This window comes from Glycine soja, chromosome 14 (genome assembly GCF_004193775.1).
Source record: "Glycine soja cultivar W05 chromosome 14, ASM419377v2, whole genome shotgun sequence".
Lineage (NCBI taxonomy): Eukaryota > Viridiplantae > Streptophyta > Magnoliopsida > Fabales > Fabaceae > Glycine > Glycine soja.
In genome coordinates, this window is record NC_041015.1 from 5,914,762 (window position 1) to 5,933,176 (window position 18,415).

Here is an 18,415-nt window from a genome sequence, read left to right on the forward strand (position 1 = left end):
TAGGACCCAAAGTAGAAATAATGTAACATTTTTCGTATGGATAAGTGAAAAAAAAAAAAAAGCATTTACTTAAGCCTTGAGGTAATGAGGTTTTGGTTTTGAAGGCATTGTAAAACTAAAACCACTAAAAGAAATTCTCTTTGGGTGATGATTGACAAATAAGATACTGTGATGATTAACATTTAAAAAGCCAACCACTTAAATGCATTGCATGTATTGAGAATTTAAGATATACAAATTACACAAGTGAATAAAAGCACACCTCTGAACTTTGTTATTTTCTCTTATTAAGTACATACTGTAAGAATAAATTAAAAATCAACTTGGTCACACCTTTTTTTTGTATCATCCACGGTTGTCTACTTTGATGCAAGATCAAGAAGAATGAAGAATTGGAGATGAACACATCAACGCTTGAACCTAACATTTACTTATTCCCTCAACATTATGATCTACCAATGCCAACGGAAGCCAGAGAACGGCACAAGTGGGCATAACCATTTTCTATACTATGGTCCCATCGCATGTTGCTCTGTCAATCACCATTTGACTACTCATATTCACGTCTTTTTTCAGTTCTTTGAATTGGGTTCACTAGTTTGCTGGAGTATGTATTGTCCTTTTTACTAGAGCTATTTTCCAAGGATTCCCACCCAATTCCTCAAATACTACTATCAAGTTCTTTGTTGGCTTTAACCATGATCTTGGCACGTGATACCTACAAAATTCCAAACAGAAAAAATGGGTATGTCTATTCTTCCATTGTCCAATATTCAAGGCAGGGGCTTACATTATATAAGTGTTGTTTTGGACATATTCAACAGTGTGCAGTGTGCATTTGTATAGGAAATGGTTGTCTCATTATCAGTACTCTTACATAGAGTAGTGCTAATCACAACCAAAAAAAAAAAATATACCACTCTGCACACAATTGTTTTACTCTATGCAAGATATTGACCTTGATTGAGTAAAATTTTCAGTAAATAATTACAAGGACAAAAATTAAAATAAAAAACAAAATCAATAAAACTTTTTCACAAGTTAACAATTGTACCTCAGTTTTTGGAGAGATTAGATGAAAGAGCATCTACAAAATTTGAAGTGTAAAAATTGATTTTAACTTATGAGAGATGTTTAGTTCATGAGTTTGTTTAAACTATAAAAAGATAACTTTAAAATAAGTGTTTTTTTATATAAGTATTTTTTTAATAAACAGATAGAATTTGCTTCTCAAAAAAACAAAATTATTTATTTTAAATAAAATCAGTTTAGACAAACACATCATAAATCCATAAAACTGCTTATTTTATTTTTAAAAACACTTATTTTAAAAAATAAACTTAAACAAACTAGCTTATAAAGAAGTTTATTCAAATAAGGTCATGTCTGACACACCACACAAACACAATGGCTCTGTGATCTGCATAGAGGTGTGTGATTTTGTCACACAGTTGAGTAGAATTTTACAAAGGATAAGGATGTAATGTTGAAGCTGAATAGAAAAGTAATACCATCGTTGAGTAGGTTGTCCACAACCAAGTTGGCACTTTGCAGGCCGGTATGTCCCAGCATAGTTGCAAGAACCACAAGCACCCTTTGCATAAACCATCCAATATCTCCCTATGCTTTGTCCATTGATCCATACTTGACCCTTTCCCATGCTGCTCAGGTCCAAGGCCAATGGTTCAACTCCATCAGGTGCATTGAAATAAGCCTGAATGTTCCATCAATCATAAGCTTCTCAATTCTCATTTTACACTCTAGAAGATGCTGTTATCATCACAAACCAGTAATAATTCTTACCTTGTGCCATTTCAACTGTGACTGGCTTCGGACAGCTAGTGAGTCTCTCACCCAGTCAACAGATGAGACTCCATTGGGAGACACCAAATTCATAGCCTCTCCTTTTAGGCCAATCTGTGTGATTAGAATTTAGATACCATAGTTAGAAACTAATTTCTCTTAGGGGGTGTTTGGTAGGGGAGAAAATTTTTCATGCCCCAAAATCATGATTCTTGGGAATCATGAATTCCGGAAATCATGTTTATTGGGAATGAATAAAATTTGTTTAGTTAACCATTGAAAATCTTTAAATAATTTTTCTAAAAATAAAAAAGTTATGTGATATTTTTACTAATAACTTTAATTATTTATCACATTAAATAATTTAATAAAAGTAACATGATGTATGATTCTTACCCTCCTAGGGAATGTTTGTGGGAATGTGAGTTAAAAATGATTCTTGGGAATCATAGTTTTCCAGAAATATGTTTCTTAAAAATGAGTACCAAACGTAAGTTTCCCAAGTTAAGATTCTAGAGAAAATAAAAATTTCTCTCCTACCAAACACCCCCTTAATGATTAATGAATCCCATGTATACATCATAAGTTAGATTTGTGTGCATCAAACCTGGTATGACCACTTCTGCCAAGTCAAATCTTTCTGTCCATGGTCAAGACCATGAAGCAAAACTCCAGTGATCCCAGCCTTCCATGTTTCAAAATGGAATCCAACATTCTAGGGAAAAAAAAAAGAACAAAATCAATCAATGTTTATTGAAACATTCAAGCAGTGCAAAGGGGTAATCAAGTTCAAATTTGAGTACTAAAGCAAGGTACTAACTGGTAATCCAACAGCAACACTGAGAAGTGCTATTTTATTAGTTCCTGCACGTAGGTTGACAGGGCCATTAAATGTGCAACTTCTGTCTTCACTTGTCCCAAAAGCGGAGCCTGTAAAAGGAAATAGGAATCATATCATGTTAAGTTGAACTTTGATTGCAAACATAGTAACTACCAAATTTAACTACTAACCTGAAAATTGACCATTAACAAACACATGAACAGCATGGCCTGAAGAATGCACAGTAATGCTGGGCTTGTTCCTTCCTCTAAGAAAGGATTCTGATGAACTTATGTCAGCACTGTGGCATGCAAACCAGAAAACAGTTAGATTTCAACTGCTGAGAACTAAGAAGAGAATAAGAACTTATGTCTTGCTTTACTTTTAGGCAAATGACTCAAAAAGCTTATAATTTAATTCATTTGAGTGTTGTTTGAAAATCTAGAAGATAATCTACATATCAAGTAACTTTACCTGGTTATATACCATAGATAGTCACTAGTGTCTCTGGTAGTGCTGATCTGTTCTAATAGTCCAGAAGCTGTAATCTTGGAACTTTCGGCTAGCGAAGATACATCTTCATCATAGGTCTCCCATGATAACAACCTAGAATTGCTAGGCAACATTTGTATCTGTGAAGTTTGAAAACTTACCTACATGAAGGCATAACAATCCAATCAATAACTTGATGCAAAGGGAAAAGCTGGTAAGAAATGCTTGATGGAACAACAATAGCTTCCATCATACTTAATTACGATAGAACAAAAGACCCCTTCAAATGTTCTTACTCTTGCAGTGTTAAATACATCTGTTCTACAATCTGGGAGGATACTTATTGACCAAGGAGGCAAGTCATAGTTCCTGTTATTGAACTTCACTCTTGCAGCAGAATTCGAATGGTAGTTTGCTAGAAAAGCTGCACATGCTCCATTTTTTGAAGAGAACACATGAGCCTGGAAGTGGAAAATAACTAAGACATGGATAATTCTTGTCATTGTGAAAGTAACTTATCGTAAAGAATTACGCAACTAGACGAGGCAACTGACCTGCTCATACGTTCCTAATGATGTGACAGTGGGATCTGAAGAAACCAAAGCATGTTCACATTGCTTAATAGCTTTATGAAGGTCCTTCAAATGACCATACTTAGGTTCCCTGATCAAACCTGAACATAGTAACGCACTCAATTACAATATGCTAATACAGATGACGATAGAACAGATTATGAGACAAGCTATCTTTTTAACAAGTAAATCAAAATTCAGTGTGTCTGTGTGCATCTATACTTGAATAATTAAGGGAGTACTATGTCACAGACTTGGTTGTCATTAGAACAAAAATGAATAGAATTTATAGCTGAGTAAATTACAATTAAATGTTATAGATAGATGCCAAGTGATTTCATGTTTAAAACAAAATAATCAAAGAATCATCTCGGGATGTTTTTAAAAGCATAATTATCTGACCGTATTCATCAATTGGAGCATCATAGTCATAGCTTGTAGTAATGAATGGCCCTCCAGCCGATCGTCCAAAATTTGTTCCTCCATGGTACTATCATTTGTCATTAAGCCCATGAATAATACTTATATTTACAAATTAAGGCAGCACATGTTTTGTTTAAATGAGAAATAAATCATTGAAGGAGACCAACCATATAGTAATTGAAAAGTGAGCCACCCTTTTGAACGAAACGAGCAACTGCAAATGCTAGATCTTGAACTGGTCGCTGATAAATTGGACCACCAAATTCTGTAAACCTGATGTCCAAAAGAGAATAGGAAGAAGAGAGAAGAAGATCAAAAGGGTAAAGACTTCAGATAACCAGTTTCACTTCACAACCAACTCAAGAAACAATACCATATAGCTTACCAGCCACTCCAAGACTCAGTCCAAAGGCTAGGCTTGTATGGTTTATTTGGAGAGAAATAATCACAATAAAATCCATTACATGTATTTATCTGTTGAGAAGAATTGGATGGAGCCTTAATAAAAATCTAATGGTGATGAACTTAAAGAAAGAGAAAAGGATTATTATTGAAGTCATTCCCCACTAATAGTGTAACAACTGAAGCTAATGAGTAAGGGAGCTAAGAACTTGAGATGGCTCACCACTGGATCTGGGGCATCATCTTGCTTGCACATCACCCAGGGGACACCTGTGGCTAATCCAACGGCCATCTTTGCAGCCCAATTTGTGTATGCATGACCAGCAGCTCCCAGTTGCCCGCTTTCTGGTCCATACTCATTCTCAATCTAGAAATTTCAAACAAAAATGGAGACAAATTTAAAGATTTTTTCTTCAAGTAGTGATTTGTTAGCATGAATTTTGTGAGTTCTAGATCCACTCCACAATTTTATCTTCAGACGTGTGCGATAGTTACACTACACTGTCTTCAAAAACTTATTCGCATGGTGTGGTAGTGCCCATGATTTAACATGTTCTTCCCAATAATGACTGGAGTAACAGAATTGACAAGATTTTCAATTACAAACCCAGGATCTTAAAAAATTTTGAGAAAAAAAGAAGATAGAATTATCCTTAAGTAGTGATTTATTAGAATGAATTTTGTGAGTTCCAGGACCACTCCAGAATTTTTTAACATCAAGATTTCACTTTCGGTGAGGAACTTATTCCCATGGAAAAAACACTTTCAGCTATTATGCTCCTTTACTAAAAAATAGGTGAAAGGAACTGCCTACCTGAGAGAGAATGATTGGGCCACCCTGAGACTGAAATAACTTTTCATTCTTCATCATCTGCACTATTTTCTGAGTAAAACCTTGCATTGCAGCCTAAAAGTAAAAAAAGTTAAAAAAAAAAAAGTATTTTTCTGGTTAAGACCAGTCAAAACTTGTTGAGTAAGAAGAGAGACTCAGAAGACAAAGAAATAAATTTTTTAAATTAAGATACAACCTTAAAAGGGCCATTATCTGTTCTGAAGCTGATGCCAGGAACATACTTCAACCAAACAGGAAATCCTCTACACCATCATCAAACAATGTGATTAAGCATTGATACTAAGAAACCAAAGAAATCCACTAGGGAAAGTTGAAAGTGCATGTACCCAAAGTTCCACTCAGCACACACATAAGGTCCAATGCGAAGATGGACATAGAGCCCCACCCTTTGCACTGTCTTAATGAACCGTACCAGATCGTTCCTCCCTTCAAAATTGTACTGCAACCCAACACCATAAAAATAGCACACAAACCAAAAAAACAGTGTGAGATGGTACTTGAGAATTTTGAAACTGAATTCAATGAAATGAGGATCCAGATTCCAGAGTGGTTGGTACATTGCCAGGAGATGGTTCATGAACATTCCAAAAGACATAAGTGTCGATGACATCAAGGCCTCCGTCTTTTGCCTTCCGAATTAGATCCTCCCACATCTACAACAACACACACATTTCAAACAAGGAGATATAAGATTGGTCCAATGGTTGGAAAAGGGAGAAGGGAGAAGGGAGAGGTTGCTGGGTTCGAATCCCCGACTGATATTTCTAACAAAGCTAACATAAAAACACGCACACATTTCAAACAGACAACTCAGAAACACAACAAACTACAAACAAAACAAAAACAAAAACGTTGAAAGAAAAGGGTGACATAATGGCATATAAAATAAATAATATACATACTTCAGGGGTGCTTCTGGGGTAGTGAATGGAGCCAGAGATGAGGATTCTCCTTTGGCCATTGATGATAATGGCCTTCCTATCATAGGTGACACTGCAATGGATCAACTCAGAACCAACAAAGAGAACACTGAAGACAAGCAACAGAAGCTTGGAAACTGAGTTGGTTTCCATAGCTTCTTGTAATGTTTATGTTTATCCCCTACTATACAACTGAATGGAGGGAAAGTTTTGAAACTATATAAGAGAGACAGAGAGAGAGAGAGTGAGGTATGGGTTCTGTTCTTGAATCTGATCTAAAACTGTGTAGTACCTATGACCATTGTGCTTTTGTCTGTGATTCTTTCTGCTAGTAAGTGGTACCAACTGCTACTTACTAAGAGTTCCACACATGTCAGGGAATTGTGTTTTATTTTATTATTATTACCATTTATATTTATGTTTATGTTTTGTTTTGATATTTGGACTGTTTTGCTTAGGTCACAAGAGTTTGAGAACTAGAAAAGCTTGTTCTTTTGCTTTTTAATCAAAGCCGTATTTATTGCTCCAAGTCTTCAACTTTACAACAGCCACATTTACAGCAAACCAAGCTTTAGTCAAAAAAATAAAAAATTGATACTGTTGCAATGAATAAGTTATCTTATGCAACCCAGGGGATAAATCGGAAAATTTATACCAAATGAATCCTAACTAATTATATAAATAAATTTGATATTACACTTTAATTTAAAAATTTTAAGAGTTAGATTTATAAATTTTTTTCTAATTTATATATCAACTTTTCTATTTTTACATTAAGTGAAACTTTATCATATTTATGCTTCAATAACATCTTGATCCCGTTGGACCCCACCCATCATATTAGAGTTTGCTTTGAGTTAAAGAGTTAAACGCAGCGGAATTTCAAATTTAAAGTTTATTTTATTTTATATATATTATATAGCATTGTAGTAGTAGATATGTAATATCATATCAACAAGTTTTAAGAGTTAAAGTAAAAAATAATTTACTAAATAGGAAATATTTTTGACATGCAAGATCCACACCAAATGTGCTTTTGACATTTTGAATGTAATTAAATGTATTTTAGACATTTAAAACAATCCATTTAAATAATAAAAGTTAAAAACATTTTACTAAGTTGGAATTATTTTTAAGCAGCCAATTTTACTTAATAATATATTAGTTATAGTATTTATTAATTTTTTAATAATTATTTTTTATTTTATAATATCTTTTAATGTGTGTGTGCGCGAACAATAATACAAATGACAAAATAAATTAACAGATATTTTGATATATCTATTAAACTTTTTTATCATTTGTAACCACACTAAAATTTAATTATTATAAAATTTAATATCTATATATATGATATACATATTACATTATTCATTAAATTTTTTATCACTTTAATTTTAAAAAAATGTTATAAAATATTTTTATGATACATAAAATTCAAATATACGTTAATATAATAAAAATATAATGATAAATATATAATATTGTATTTAAAATTAATTTTGTGATACATTTTTTATTTAATTAAAATAGTGTGTACGTGTATTTTTACTTTATATCTATTGTGTCTTATTAATTTATATATGCATTATATAAAGGTTTAATTAAAAAAATAAGTTATTTTTAGATTATTATCTATTTATATATATAGTTAAGAGTTACATCACTAAAAGTGTTATCAATTTTATTCTTGTTTAAAATGAGCAATGTATAAATTATAAATTACATTAAAAATTTATATAGCATTAAAATGTTTAATAAATTACTTCAATTATCTATAATATTTTATATATTTCATTTTTTCAATCACAATTTCATTAATTTTTTACTAATAAGATTAAATACACACATTATCTTACAAATTTTATTTACAATCAACCATTTAAAATTACAATTGGATAAAAAAATCATTTTTTGCATAACTTTTATATATTTAAATATATTTTTTTCACCTTAAATTAGTGCAACCAACTAGTATTATATGTCGTAATTAAAACATTAGTATGCCTAGGTGAATTCAAACGACTAATAGTTTATTTTTGATTAATTACATTTAAAACATGCATTTGATATTTGAGACATTCAATCTTTATCTTTTTGTTGGTTGTAAAAATTGAGAGGAGGAACTAGATGAGAAAAAGAAAGTGGAGGGGTGAGGCTCAAACATAAAAAAAGAAAATAAATGTTTAAAACTAAAAGGGGTTAAAAAGAAAAATGAAAGTACAGTAAAATTGAGAATTAAAATTTCAAATAAGTCAAATAATTTTATTATAAACACATGCATCATGTTAATTATAATATAAATTATTTTATATTTACATTTGTCACATCACATGACAATAAATTGATTGTTAATTTAGACTTAGACACGTGAATAACAAGTTAATTGTTGTACACTTAAATGAAGTGACACAATAATTACATTGTCAAGTAATATGACAACATGAAAGTTATTATTATACACTTAGGCTCACATGATAACATGTTAATTATTATACACATTAATAAAATAAAGTAATACGATAATTATACTTGTCGAGTTACGTGACATCACATTTATTATATACTTAAATGAAGTGACACAATAGTTACACCTGTCCAACGACGTGACACATATAAGTTACTTTTATACACTTATTCACATGACAACATGTAAGTTACTATACACATTAATAAGATGACATAATAGTTACACTTGTCAAGTCACATGTCTTCTCATTTATTATATACTTGAATGAAATGATACAATAGTTACACCTGCCAAGTGACATGACAATATATATAAGTTATTTTTATACAATAAAACACTTAAAAATATGTCAATTATTATATATATTAATGAAGTGAGCAATATAGAGTTTCACATGTCAAATTTACATGGCATCACATTGTGTGTTACACATGTTATTAATGTCAAATAATGTCATGTATGTTTGTTTGCACCATAATTCATTGAAAAAAATTATTAATTTCCATCTCATTTGGAGTGGATTAGGGTTCACATAAGAGAATAGAAAGAAGAGAACGTAGAAAGAAAAAATAATAGATATAATATTTGATATGATGTGGAATATAAAAGTAAGATAAATAGGTAAAAGGTAAATTGTAAGATAGTGAAAAATATGTGTTAGAAGGATTGAATTCTTTTCAAGGAAACAGATCCTCAGCAATAACATTACTACCGCAGAAGATTTTAACCATCCATTAATTACTTTTTTTATAATAATTTTTATCATAAAAGGCAAGTATAAAATAATTAATGGTGAGATTGTAAACACTATAGAGTGTATTTTTTTCACCGCAGAGGATCCTGTCCCTAGCTAGCATGTATTTTTTTTCCCTCCATTTTTGTAAGTGTTATATATATAGTGATATTATTTTGATAGTTCATGTGCGATGTCCAATACAAAAAACCCTACAGTCGTGAATCATACGTGTAGAAAATAATCATAATCCCGAATTAGTATTTTTTTAATTTACACTATTTTGTCTTATTTTGGTCTACAATATATCAATCCATTTTTTTTCCTGAACAAATTAGGGTAACATTTTCAATAACTTTTTGCATTTTTAATTATGCTTTTTTCTTTTGGATATGCTTTTCCTGTCCCTGAAAACTACATTTCTCTTGAATTTTATATGCCATTGCCACCATGCCAAATATCTAACAATTTTTGTTATTAAAAAACTCTTTTCTTTTCTTTTTATATATATATCTTTTCCTCTGGCGATAGGAGTAGCAACCCTGTACCACAATGTGTGCACCTTGTTACTTGTTTGCATGTGCAGTAGACCCATGGTGCAGTAGACCCTGTACCACAATGTCAAACTAGATGAGTTTATTATTATTCTCTCTCATGACGACAAATTTTATCATCTATGCGAGTTTTGTTCTGTTATTTGTTCGTGATGCCCTTGTCTTGCGGGGGTTTAGAATTTGCTTCCATGTGACATGATATTTCATATTCGTGTGGTCTCGTGATTTTGCCTTTTCTTTTTTCCTTCTCCTTTTCCTCAATAAGAGAAAAGGAAAATGTGTACGCATGCTAACTTTTATAGATAATAATGAAGTAATGTAATGTTTTAGTTAACGTGTCAAATTAATGTACCATATATAGGCCATGAACTGATCTGTACATTAAATATGTTTATTTGCCTTGGAAAGAGATGTGTAAATCTATAAATATTAGTAACTTTTATTTATAGATAATAATGGAGTAGTATTATTGTTAATGTTTCAAATTAATATACTATATATAGTAATTATAGGTAATGAGCTACTGAGCTACTCTGTAATTTGGACATATATGTGCCACTTTTGATAACGGAAATGATATTATAAAAATAAATAAATATATGGTTTATTAGTTTGAAGTTGAAAAAAAAAATGGAATGTTTTTTTTCTTTAATTACTAATTTTAACTTATAAAAACTCTAAGTAAATTTTTATGTTTTTATTTTTAAAAAATATTTTTAATTAATTAAGAAACACATTAAAATCCCAAATAAAAAAGCATCTTACGATGCTAATTCTTTGATTAAATCATTTGAAAGTTCTAAAGGTGTAGATAATTATTTTTTTTACTTCATTTAATAATTTGATATTCTTACTATACTTGATAGATTTGTAGAATGGATCGCGTAATTCTTGATTTATAAGTTTAAAGGCGTAGATGTTCTTTTTTTTTTTTTTTTAACTCTTCAGTGTTAACTATTAAGCAAGGGGCTAGGAACCCACAGATGACATTCTAATATTCAAGTTAACGAGAAATCTAGCATCAAAGTTTGTAAGATATAATGTGTGCATGCGTGAAAATGGTAGTTGCTGTCTTTCGTAAGATTATTTTTGGTTATCTTTATCCTTATATATAAATACTAAATTATTATTTTTTTAATTTTCTTATATGGTTAAAAATAAGTGTAAGGTATAAAAAGGTTAAAATATCAGTAAATCGTTACATATCATTTTCCTTCTATTAATCAGTCTGCGAGGGGACATGCACCAAATTCTAATATATAATGATGATCTTGATCTAATTAATAAGAATATATAATAATGATCAGTTAGGCCTTTTTTTGTGTGTGTACTTAGACCTTTTCTTTTTCGTAGTTTTATCTTTGTTTTTTTCTTTCAATGACAATATGCTTGCGTACGTAGTATATTATGATGGCTTACAAATAGAGTACATATGCAAATGGCATCGATCTGCATTTGTTTTATTTTCGTTTTAGGTGTCTTGGCCAAGGAAGAAACAAACATTTTTCTTTTGGTAGTAAAAAGAAACAATGCTGTTTGGCGTACCATTGTTACTTTAATATTTATTAGTAGCTGGCATCACGGTTTTTTCTCTACCTAAGACCGTGGCGTTTCTAATTAGAAAAAGTAAGGTAATAACATTGGCAACTGTTATTGACTGCTATTCAATGCATTCTTCCTTCCGATTTGCTAATATTCCCAAATCAAAAGTACTATATATCAACTACCAAATATGTGTCGGTTGTAACTGGAAATATTCTTACCCACCAAGCTTAGTGTGGTAAGGACCATGGTATTTTTTTTATTTTTTTTTATAATCGTGACAATTATATAGAGTATTTATTAATTTTATTAATAATTAATTTTCTTTAGAAAATTTGTTTGCTAATCATTCGTCATGGAATTTCTTCTTCCACCATTTATTTTTTTATTTGCTAAACTCAAACTTTGAAATTTTATTTAAGGAGTTGGAGTCCAATTTCACTTAAAATAACATGTTAATATATATCATGGTGCATGTTTGAAACAAAATTTGACACATAGATCCACACTCTTTTTCCATATTCAGATATTTAGATAAAACACAAAAATGATTTCAAATTGCGTCAATTAAATGTTGTTTTTCACAGTTACGATGAGTGTCCAAACATTCTTTCTGATAGATGGCAAAAAAATCTTATTTCTCAAGCATGTAATTAGGATTCAATCATCAGGTTCATGTATAAAAAACATCCATTATAGTGTTTGGTTTGAATTCACCCAAATAAAAAATAATTTCTTACCCCATGAAGACAATTAATTTCCGTTTCTATGTCTCTTTCAAGTCCTGAAAACAATTAAAGAAACATTAATTTGTAATTTGTATATTATTATATTTTGAAAATCTTATCGAAGATATAAAAAAGTATAAGGAGACAGCTAGCGCGAGACATCGTAGTTTGTTTCTCTGCAATGTTTTTTCAATTCCCATTGTACTAAGCTACAAATGCAATAACATGATGGTTATATTTGTAGATGGGATGTTTCCTTTCCTTGAACGTCGGTGCGAGCTATTTAATGCCGAGGATGAGGTGAGATAACGACACTAAGGTAGGGTTGGTGTATATAATTATGTTTCCTCTTGCATGCATGAGTGGCAATGTGTGGTGACCCCATTGCAATGGATATAAACAAGGAGAATAGTAATCATTAGCCTTGCCACTCAGATTATTTATTTATGAAAAATGTTTGATAAACACTTAATATGTATTCAATACATAAAGAAAAAATAAAAAATTTAAAAAGAGTAGTGAAAAAAGTATAAGTATAATAAGTTTATATGGTGATAGGTAGAGAAAGATTAAAAAAAATATTAATAAAATGTTTAAAATAAAAAATAATTTATATATCATTATTTTTATTTATTTTGTATCAACAAACGTCTCTTGAAAAGGAAAAGAAAAAACCATTTATCTACTCGATCGATACATGCTGTTATTGATTAACTTGGTGATGGCATGGACAAAATAAAAAATGAATATATAAAGAGAACAAACTTAAAATTAGTTGTAGCATAGTGACTTCGTTATTAGGTTTTTACACATTATCACAAAAAAGAAAATTTGCACTTTACATTGGGATTAATCCATTATCAGCATTATTATTATTGTCACAACAATCATCTTCTAATCTTTGTATGATTATTATCTCTTAAAAATATATGAATTTGTTGTTTTCTGCCTTCTTCCAATGATTATTTCGGATAGTGTAAAAAGATAAATTAAAGAAGACTTTGCAGCTAAGCCTCTATTTCTTTCACTTTTGTTTATATATATTTGTTTGATTAAGAATCCTCTTTAACTAACATTAACACAACAAAAACACATAATGACATCGACTTTGTCAGACACTAACCATAAAAAATTGACGTTAACATTATCAATAATAATAATGTTGTTGCATCAAATAAAAGAGACAGATACCAATTAACACCGGATAAATGGACGCCTAAATGGTGACTAAGAAAAGCCACACAACTCTTTTTTTGTTTTTGTATTTTTTTATATAAAAAAAAAATCATCTTACAAACGCTAATTTTTTAAAACTCTTTGCAGTTAGTTCTGGTTAAACTCATTCCAAATATCGGTGAGTTTCTAGAATGGTTACAGAATAAAAGAGCTATTGTTAAGAATGAGAAAAATGAAGTCCAATAGAAGCCTGTACTCGTTAAATTCATTCAAATTGAAGTATGAAGTTCAGCGAATAAAGTTATTGGTTTTCCTAAACTGTTCGAATCATTGTTCAAATCCTACCAAAATAATATAATGTTACTTTAAAACTCGTCTTCTCAATGTTCAGAGCTACATGAAAATGCGCGCAAATATTAGAATGGCAGGTACATAAAGAAACGCACATACAAGAAGCCACTACCAAACTAGAATCACGGCCCATATTTTAGGTCTTAAATTTTAGCAAACTGCCATTATTTCTTTTGCCGACAAGGTGCTACGTTTGTAAACAAGCAAAAACTCCAATTTGCTTTAAAATAATTTGGGTTGTAAAATATGTATTAAATTAGAGTTTGGACAAGAAATTAAACTCTATTATTCGTATAGTATTTTTATAATATTATTTTTTATCACATTAATTATCAGATTTCTAATTTTATTTTATTTTTAGTTTTCTTTTTGCTCTTAAAAAATTGTAGAAATAATAATAGACAAAATACAGTTTTTCTAATAAATTGTGGGCCAATTTACATAATGTGCAATTGGGTGGACAAAATATTAAATAATTAAATTGGAAATTTACGCAAATGAAACCATTAGGTGGTTTGAATGACAATTTTTTTAATCATCAAGATTTTTGACTCTTTGGTGAGACTTTTGAGATATTTTATAAGTTTTGATCTTTTAAATTAATTATAAAACTAATTTTTAGCTTTCCTGAGACTTGATTATACTTAAAATTTATTATCTCTTCCTAAGAGTATGAATGACGAATTTGTTCGGCACATAAAAATAATTATTAAAAGGTAGAATATAATGTGGTTTTTTTTTTCACTTACTACTATTCCCCCACCCCTACACGTAAAGACTAAGCCGTCCCTTGAATTCTCTCCACTCACTCCTCAATCGTGATCGTTCGCCACCATCAAAGAATCACGAGTTAATAGGAACTAGGAAGGAATTAATATTTAATTTTGAAATTATGTTTTTAGCTCCGAGTACAATCATATATTAATTAGGTATGATTATTAAAGTACTTTTTTAATTAATCTAAATCCGTATTAGATTAATATTTCATTCTAATATGAGGTGAATCGCAAGAAATGGGCCCGTATTGGGATTGGATGTCACTTTGGGCGATTGTTAGTTCGATGGTGAATGGGGTGGGCCAAAAGAAAAAACATATCGGTTGTGGTGATAGTACTTATATAAGAAATTTGATGTTGAAATTTTTGATTGAGTAACGATGGTATAAATGAAGCATTAGATCTAGTTCGATGGGTGGAGCCTTATAGTTATAGGTGAGAGTGTGATCATGGGATATGTCCTAGATATTAAGTCAGTTTGTTTAAATTTATTGTTGAAAAAAATATTTATTTTAATAAAATAAGTAGAAAAATATTTTTTTAATTTATTTGTTTAAACTGTTATGTTTTGAAAAAATAATTTTCTACTAAGAAGCAAATAAGTTAATCTTATTGCTCATAATCTTACAACAACATCAAGGCTTTATGCTAGCTAGCATCCATGATTTTGATTACATTCTCTCTTATATTGTTTTCAACATTATGAATGAGTCTATCCCTTAAAAAAAGTAATTTTTATATGGCTATTAAAAAAAATACTTCTTTTAAAATTATTTTTAAAATTTTAAACATACTACTAGCCCATTAACTCTGTCAAGGCTATTTGCTTCCTTCATCATGTTTGGTCAGTCCGAAAGGTAAAAAACAAAACATTCCGAAAAGATGAGAAGCTATATTAGGGGTGCGGAAGCAACACTCATCTATGAATTGGTAGTTGTGTGTAATCGTATTTAGATATGAAGTGGTAAAACAAGATTAGTCAAAACGTATCAACCTGTTTAACTTATCTTCTTCTACGAGTCAACTTGTATTCAACTTAATAAGTTTTGCCTAGTTAAAAAGTAGGTTTACAATGGACTAAGTGGTTAATCCGTCGGAACAACGATTTTTTATATTTTTTGAATTCAATAAAAAATTGTAAAAAAGTGCAAGATATTAGTTTTATTTTATAAAAATCATAAAAAAAAAACTATAAGACAATGACTTTGCCTTATAATCAGAGCAAACACAACATTTTATTGTCTTATATTTTATGTTTATTTAACAGAAATATCATTGACTCTATTTGGATAGCTATTTGAACCACATACAACGGACATTTCATGCGTTCCGAGGCAAAATCATAAAAGCAATGTGTAACAAAGATAGGAAGGAATGTCATGATAAACTCAAATAAAAAGAGATATCTTGTGAACAAAATTATTAAAATAAAGAGAATATTTAATCATAGAAAAATGACTAATTAAAATAAATTTAGGTAACTAATAATTAACTCAAGTTACACTATGATGATTAATAATGTGAAGGAAATTTTCATTTTTGAACTCCTTCGCAAACACATACATTGTACTTATAATCTCGAAAGTATGCACGAAAATTTCTAATGCAAGGTCATTGAAATAAGTGGTTTTCTTATATTTCTCGTATCTTATATTTGCATAACATTGTGTTTCAAATATTATTTTATTTGGTTTTCACAAAAGCATTTGACAAGAGATTTAACACAATCTGTTTTAAATGTGGTTGCATCATCTTTCAAGTAGACGTTATACAGTCTTTCAGAAAGATTTACAAAAATTATTTGAAATACAATTCAATCTCTTAAAAATAAACAGAAAATGATAAATTAATATATACAAGTAGTCAAGAAAATCATAGTGAAAACAACTCATAAAAAATGTTCTCATTTAAGAAAACCTCCTAAAAATTATCTTTGAAAGACCGTATAACGTTTGCTTGAACTCAAATTAAACTACGAAGACAGAACAAGATCTAACATATCTGCAATTGTTGAACACTTGAACTCAAATTAAACTACGAAAACAGAACAAGATATGTTATATCTTAATTCTCTTGATAAGGCGATTGAAGTGTAGGCTAGTAGGAGAGTGAAATGGTCAATTTATTATAGGAAATCTTCAGGCAATTCAGATCCTCTCCTGCAACTCTTTCTATTCTCTGTTCATAAAAAAATCTTAATTAAGCAGACATTTACATCCAACGATCCAAATAAATCAAGCTAACAAAATAATAAATAGTTAATCTAGTTCTTGCATTAGTTTAATATAGTTCTAAGTTCAGTGCAAAATAAATTAGGAAGACAATTTGATATATATTTTGTGCTATAATCACTCATTCACCTCAAAACAATTAACTAATTAAACACACTGTTGCAGTCCAACTTATTTTATGTTGAATAAGGAAGAGAATTTTGATAGACACAACACTTAATTCATCAGCACGTGTAGTAACTGAAGCAAGTAACTTCCGAAAAAGAGAGTTAGACGACAAGTTCCAACCCTGGCACTTTCTAGATTCTACACGTCAATCACAATTTCTATAACCATGAAAATAGAATAAAAGAGTTCATGTTAGTCAGAGTGCGATTTGAGCAATCGATTCCACGCATCGCATACAAATTAGCTGTTCAAATTGGCAAATTGCAATGGCATACACAAAAATGTGCAAGTTGTGCCAAAAGAAAGACCCAAGTCACGTGTGCACTATGATTCAAAAATAAATATTTAGAAACTTCAATTTGTGGAGTCTGTATTTAACATAGCAAGATGCAAAAAATACAAGGAGAACATGATAGCTCAGCCATGCTTTATAATGAGTGTATTATGTGTCATATTTAAGAATTTTAGTATGCTATAATTCTTGGAATTTTTACCAGGCATATGCACATAAGAAGAGTGGAGGGAAAGGAAGAAGAAAGCTTGGAATGACCAGCAGACAAATCGTGCTTTAATACTATATTGTGAGTTGGGTCAAATTAAGTGTGTTTTTGTTTTAATTTTGCATACTTTTCAAGGCAGTTGAACCTTATTGAGCGGATTGGTGTTAAAAGGAACTTTAAACGGAAAAACAAATAATTTAAATTATCCAATTGATAAGGATATGATTCATATGTAACATGTGAGTTTGAATTTTCTTACCAATATTATAATTCTATTGGTAAATAATTATAGGACTATCTCTCATGCTAGAATTCATTTTGGGTTTTCAACACACTTTTAAGTGGGTATCTTAGTGCTATATATAGTTTAAGAACTTTCAATTTTTTACTAAACCATAAATTTAGTTTGAGTTTTTTATTTATTTTTAATGAGTCTCATAGTATAGTATGTTTTGGATATACATACAAGAATCAATTTTAGTCTATAAAATCACGATGATACATAAAAAAATAGAAGCAACTATTTATTATTTTTTCTTCATTATAAAAATTTAATTAATATTTTCCATCATAAATTTAATCCAAACACACACTCACTCCTTCTTTATCAGTTACTTTTGTTAAAAACAATTCTTAGATTCTTGTAGAAGAATCGATTATATAAGTCACATGTCACCTCATTTCTCTCCAATGTAAAAGTAAAATAAGATATGAGTTCTTATTTTTAATAACCCTAGTATGAACTTGCATAGAAGATGTCCTAAGCATCTCTATAAACATTTTTTTAAGCTTGACATTTGTCTTGTCTCTAGATTTACCTTACCTAAACTTTTTTTTATTAAAAAAATTATTTTTTAAAGTAATTCTTATAAACCTTATTTTTTTTTAATTGTTGTAATTT

At 29.9% G+C, this 18,415-nt stretch overlaps 1 protein-coding gene across 1 annotated transcript; it reads right to left on the minus strand.

Moving 5' to 3' along the window:
• Positions 1-175: 175 nt before the first annotated feature.
• On the minus strand, positions 176-6,634 carry LOC114384287 (beta-galactosidase 5-like). Its single transcript, XM_028343948.1, has 18 exons — positions 6,268-6,634; positions 5,923-6,018; positions 5,692-5,804; positions 5,541-5,607; positions 5,327-5,419; positions 4,736-4,879; positions 4,496-4,584; positions 4,278-4,383; positions 4,090-4,177; positions 3,670-3,788; positions 3,412-3,576; positions 3,098-3,276; positions 2,815-2,924; positions 2,624-2,733; positions 2,411-2,518; positions 1,804-1,917; positions 1,512-1,714; positions 176-718 (listed from the first exon to the last, which is right to left on the minus strand). The coding sequence occupies exons 1-18, from the start codon at positions 6,436-6,438 to the stop codon at positions 595-597; spliced, it is 2,199 nt and encodes a 732-aa protein (XP_028199749.1). The 5' UTR covers positions 6,439-6,634; the 3' UTR covers positions 176-594.
• Between the last annotated feature and the right edge of the window lie 11,781 nt (positions 6,635-18,415).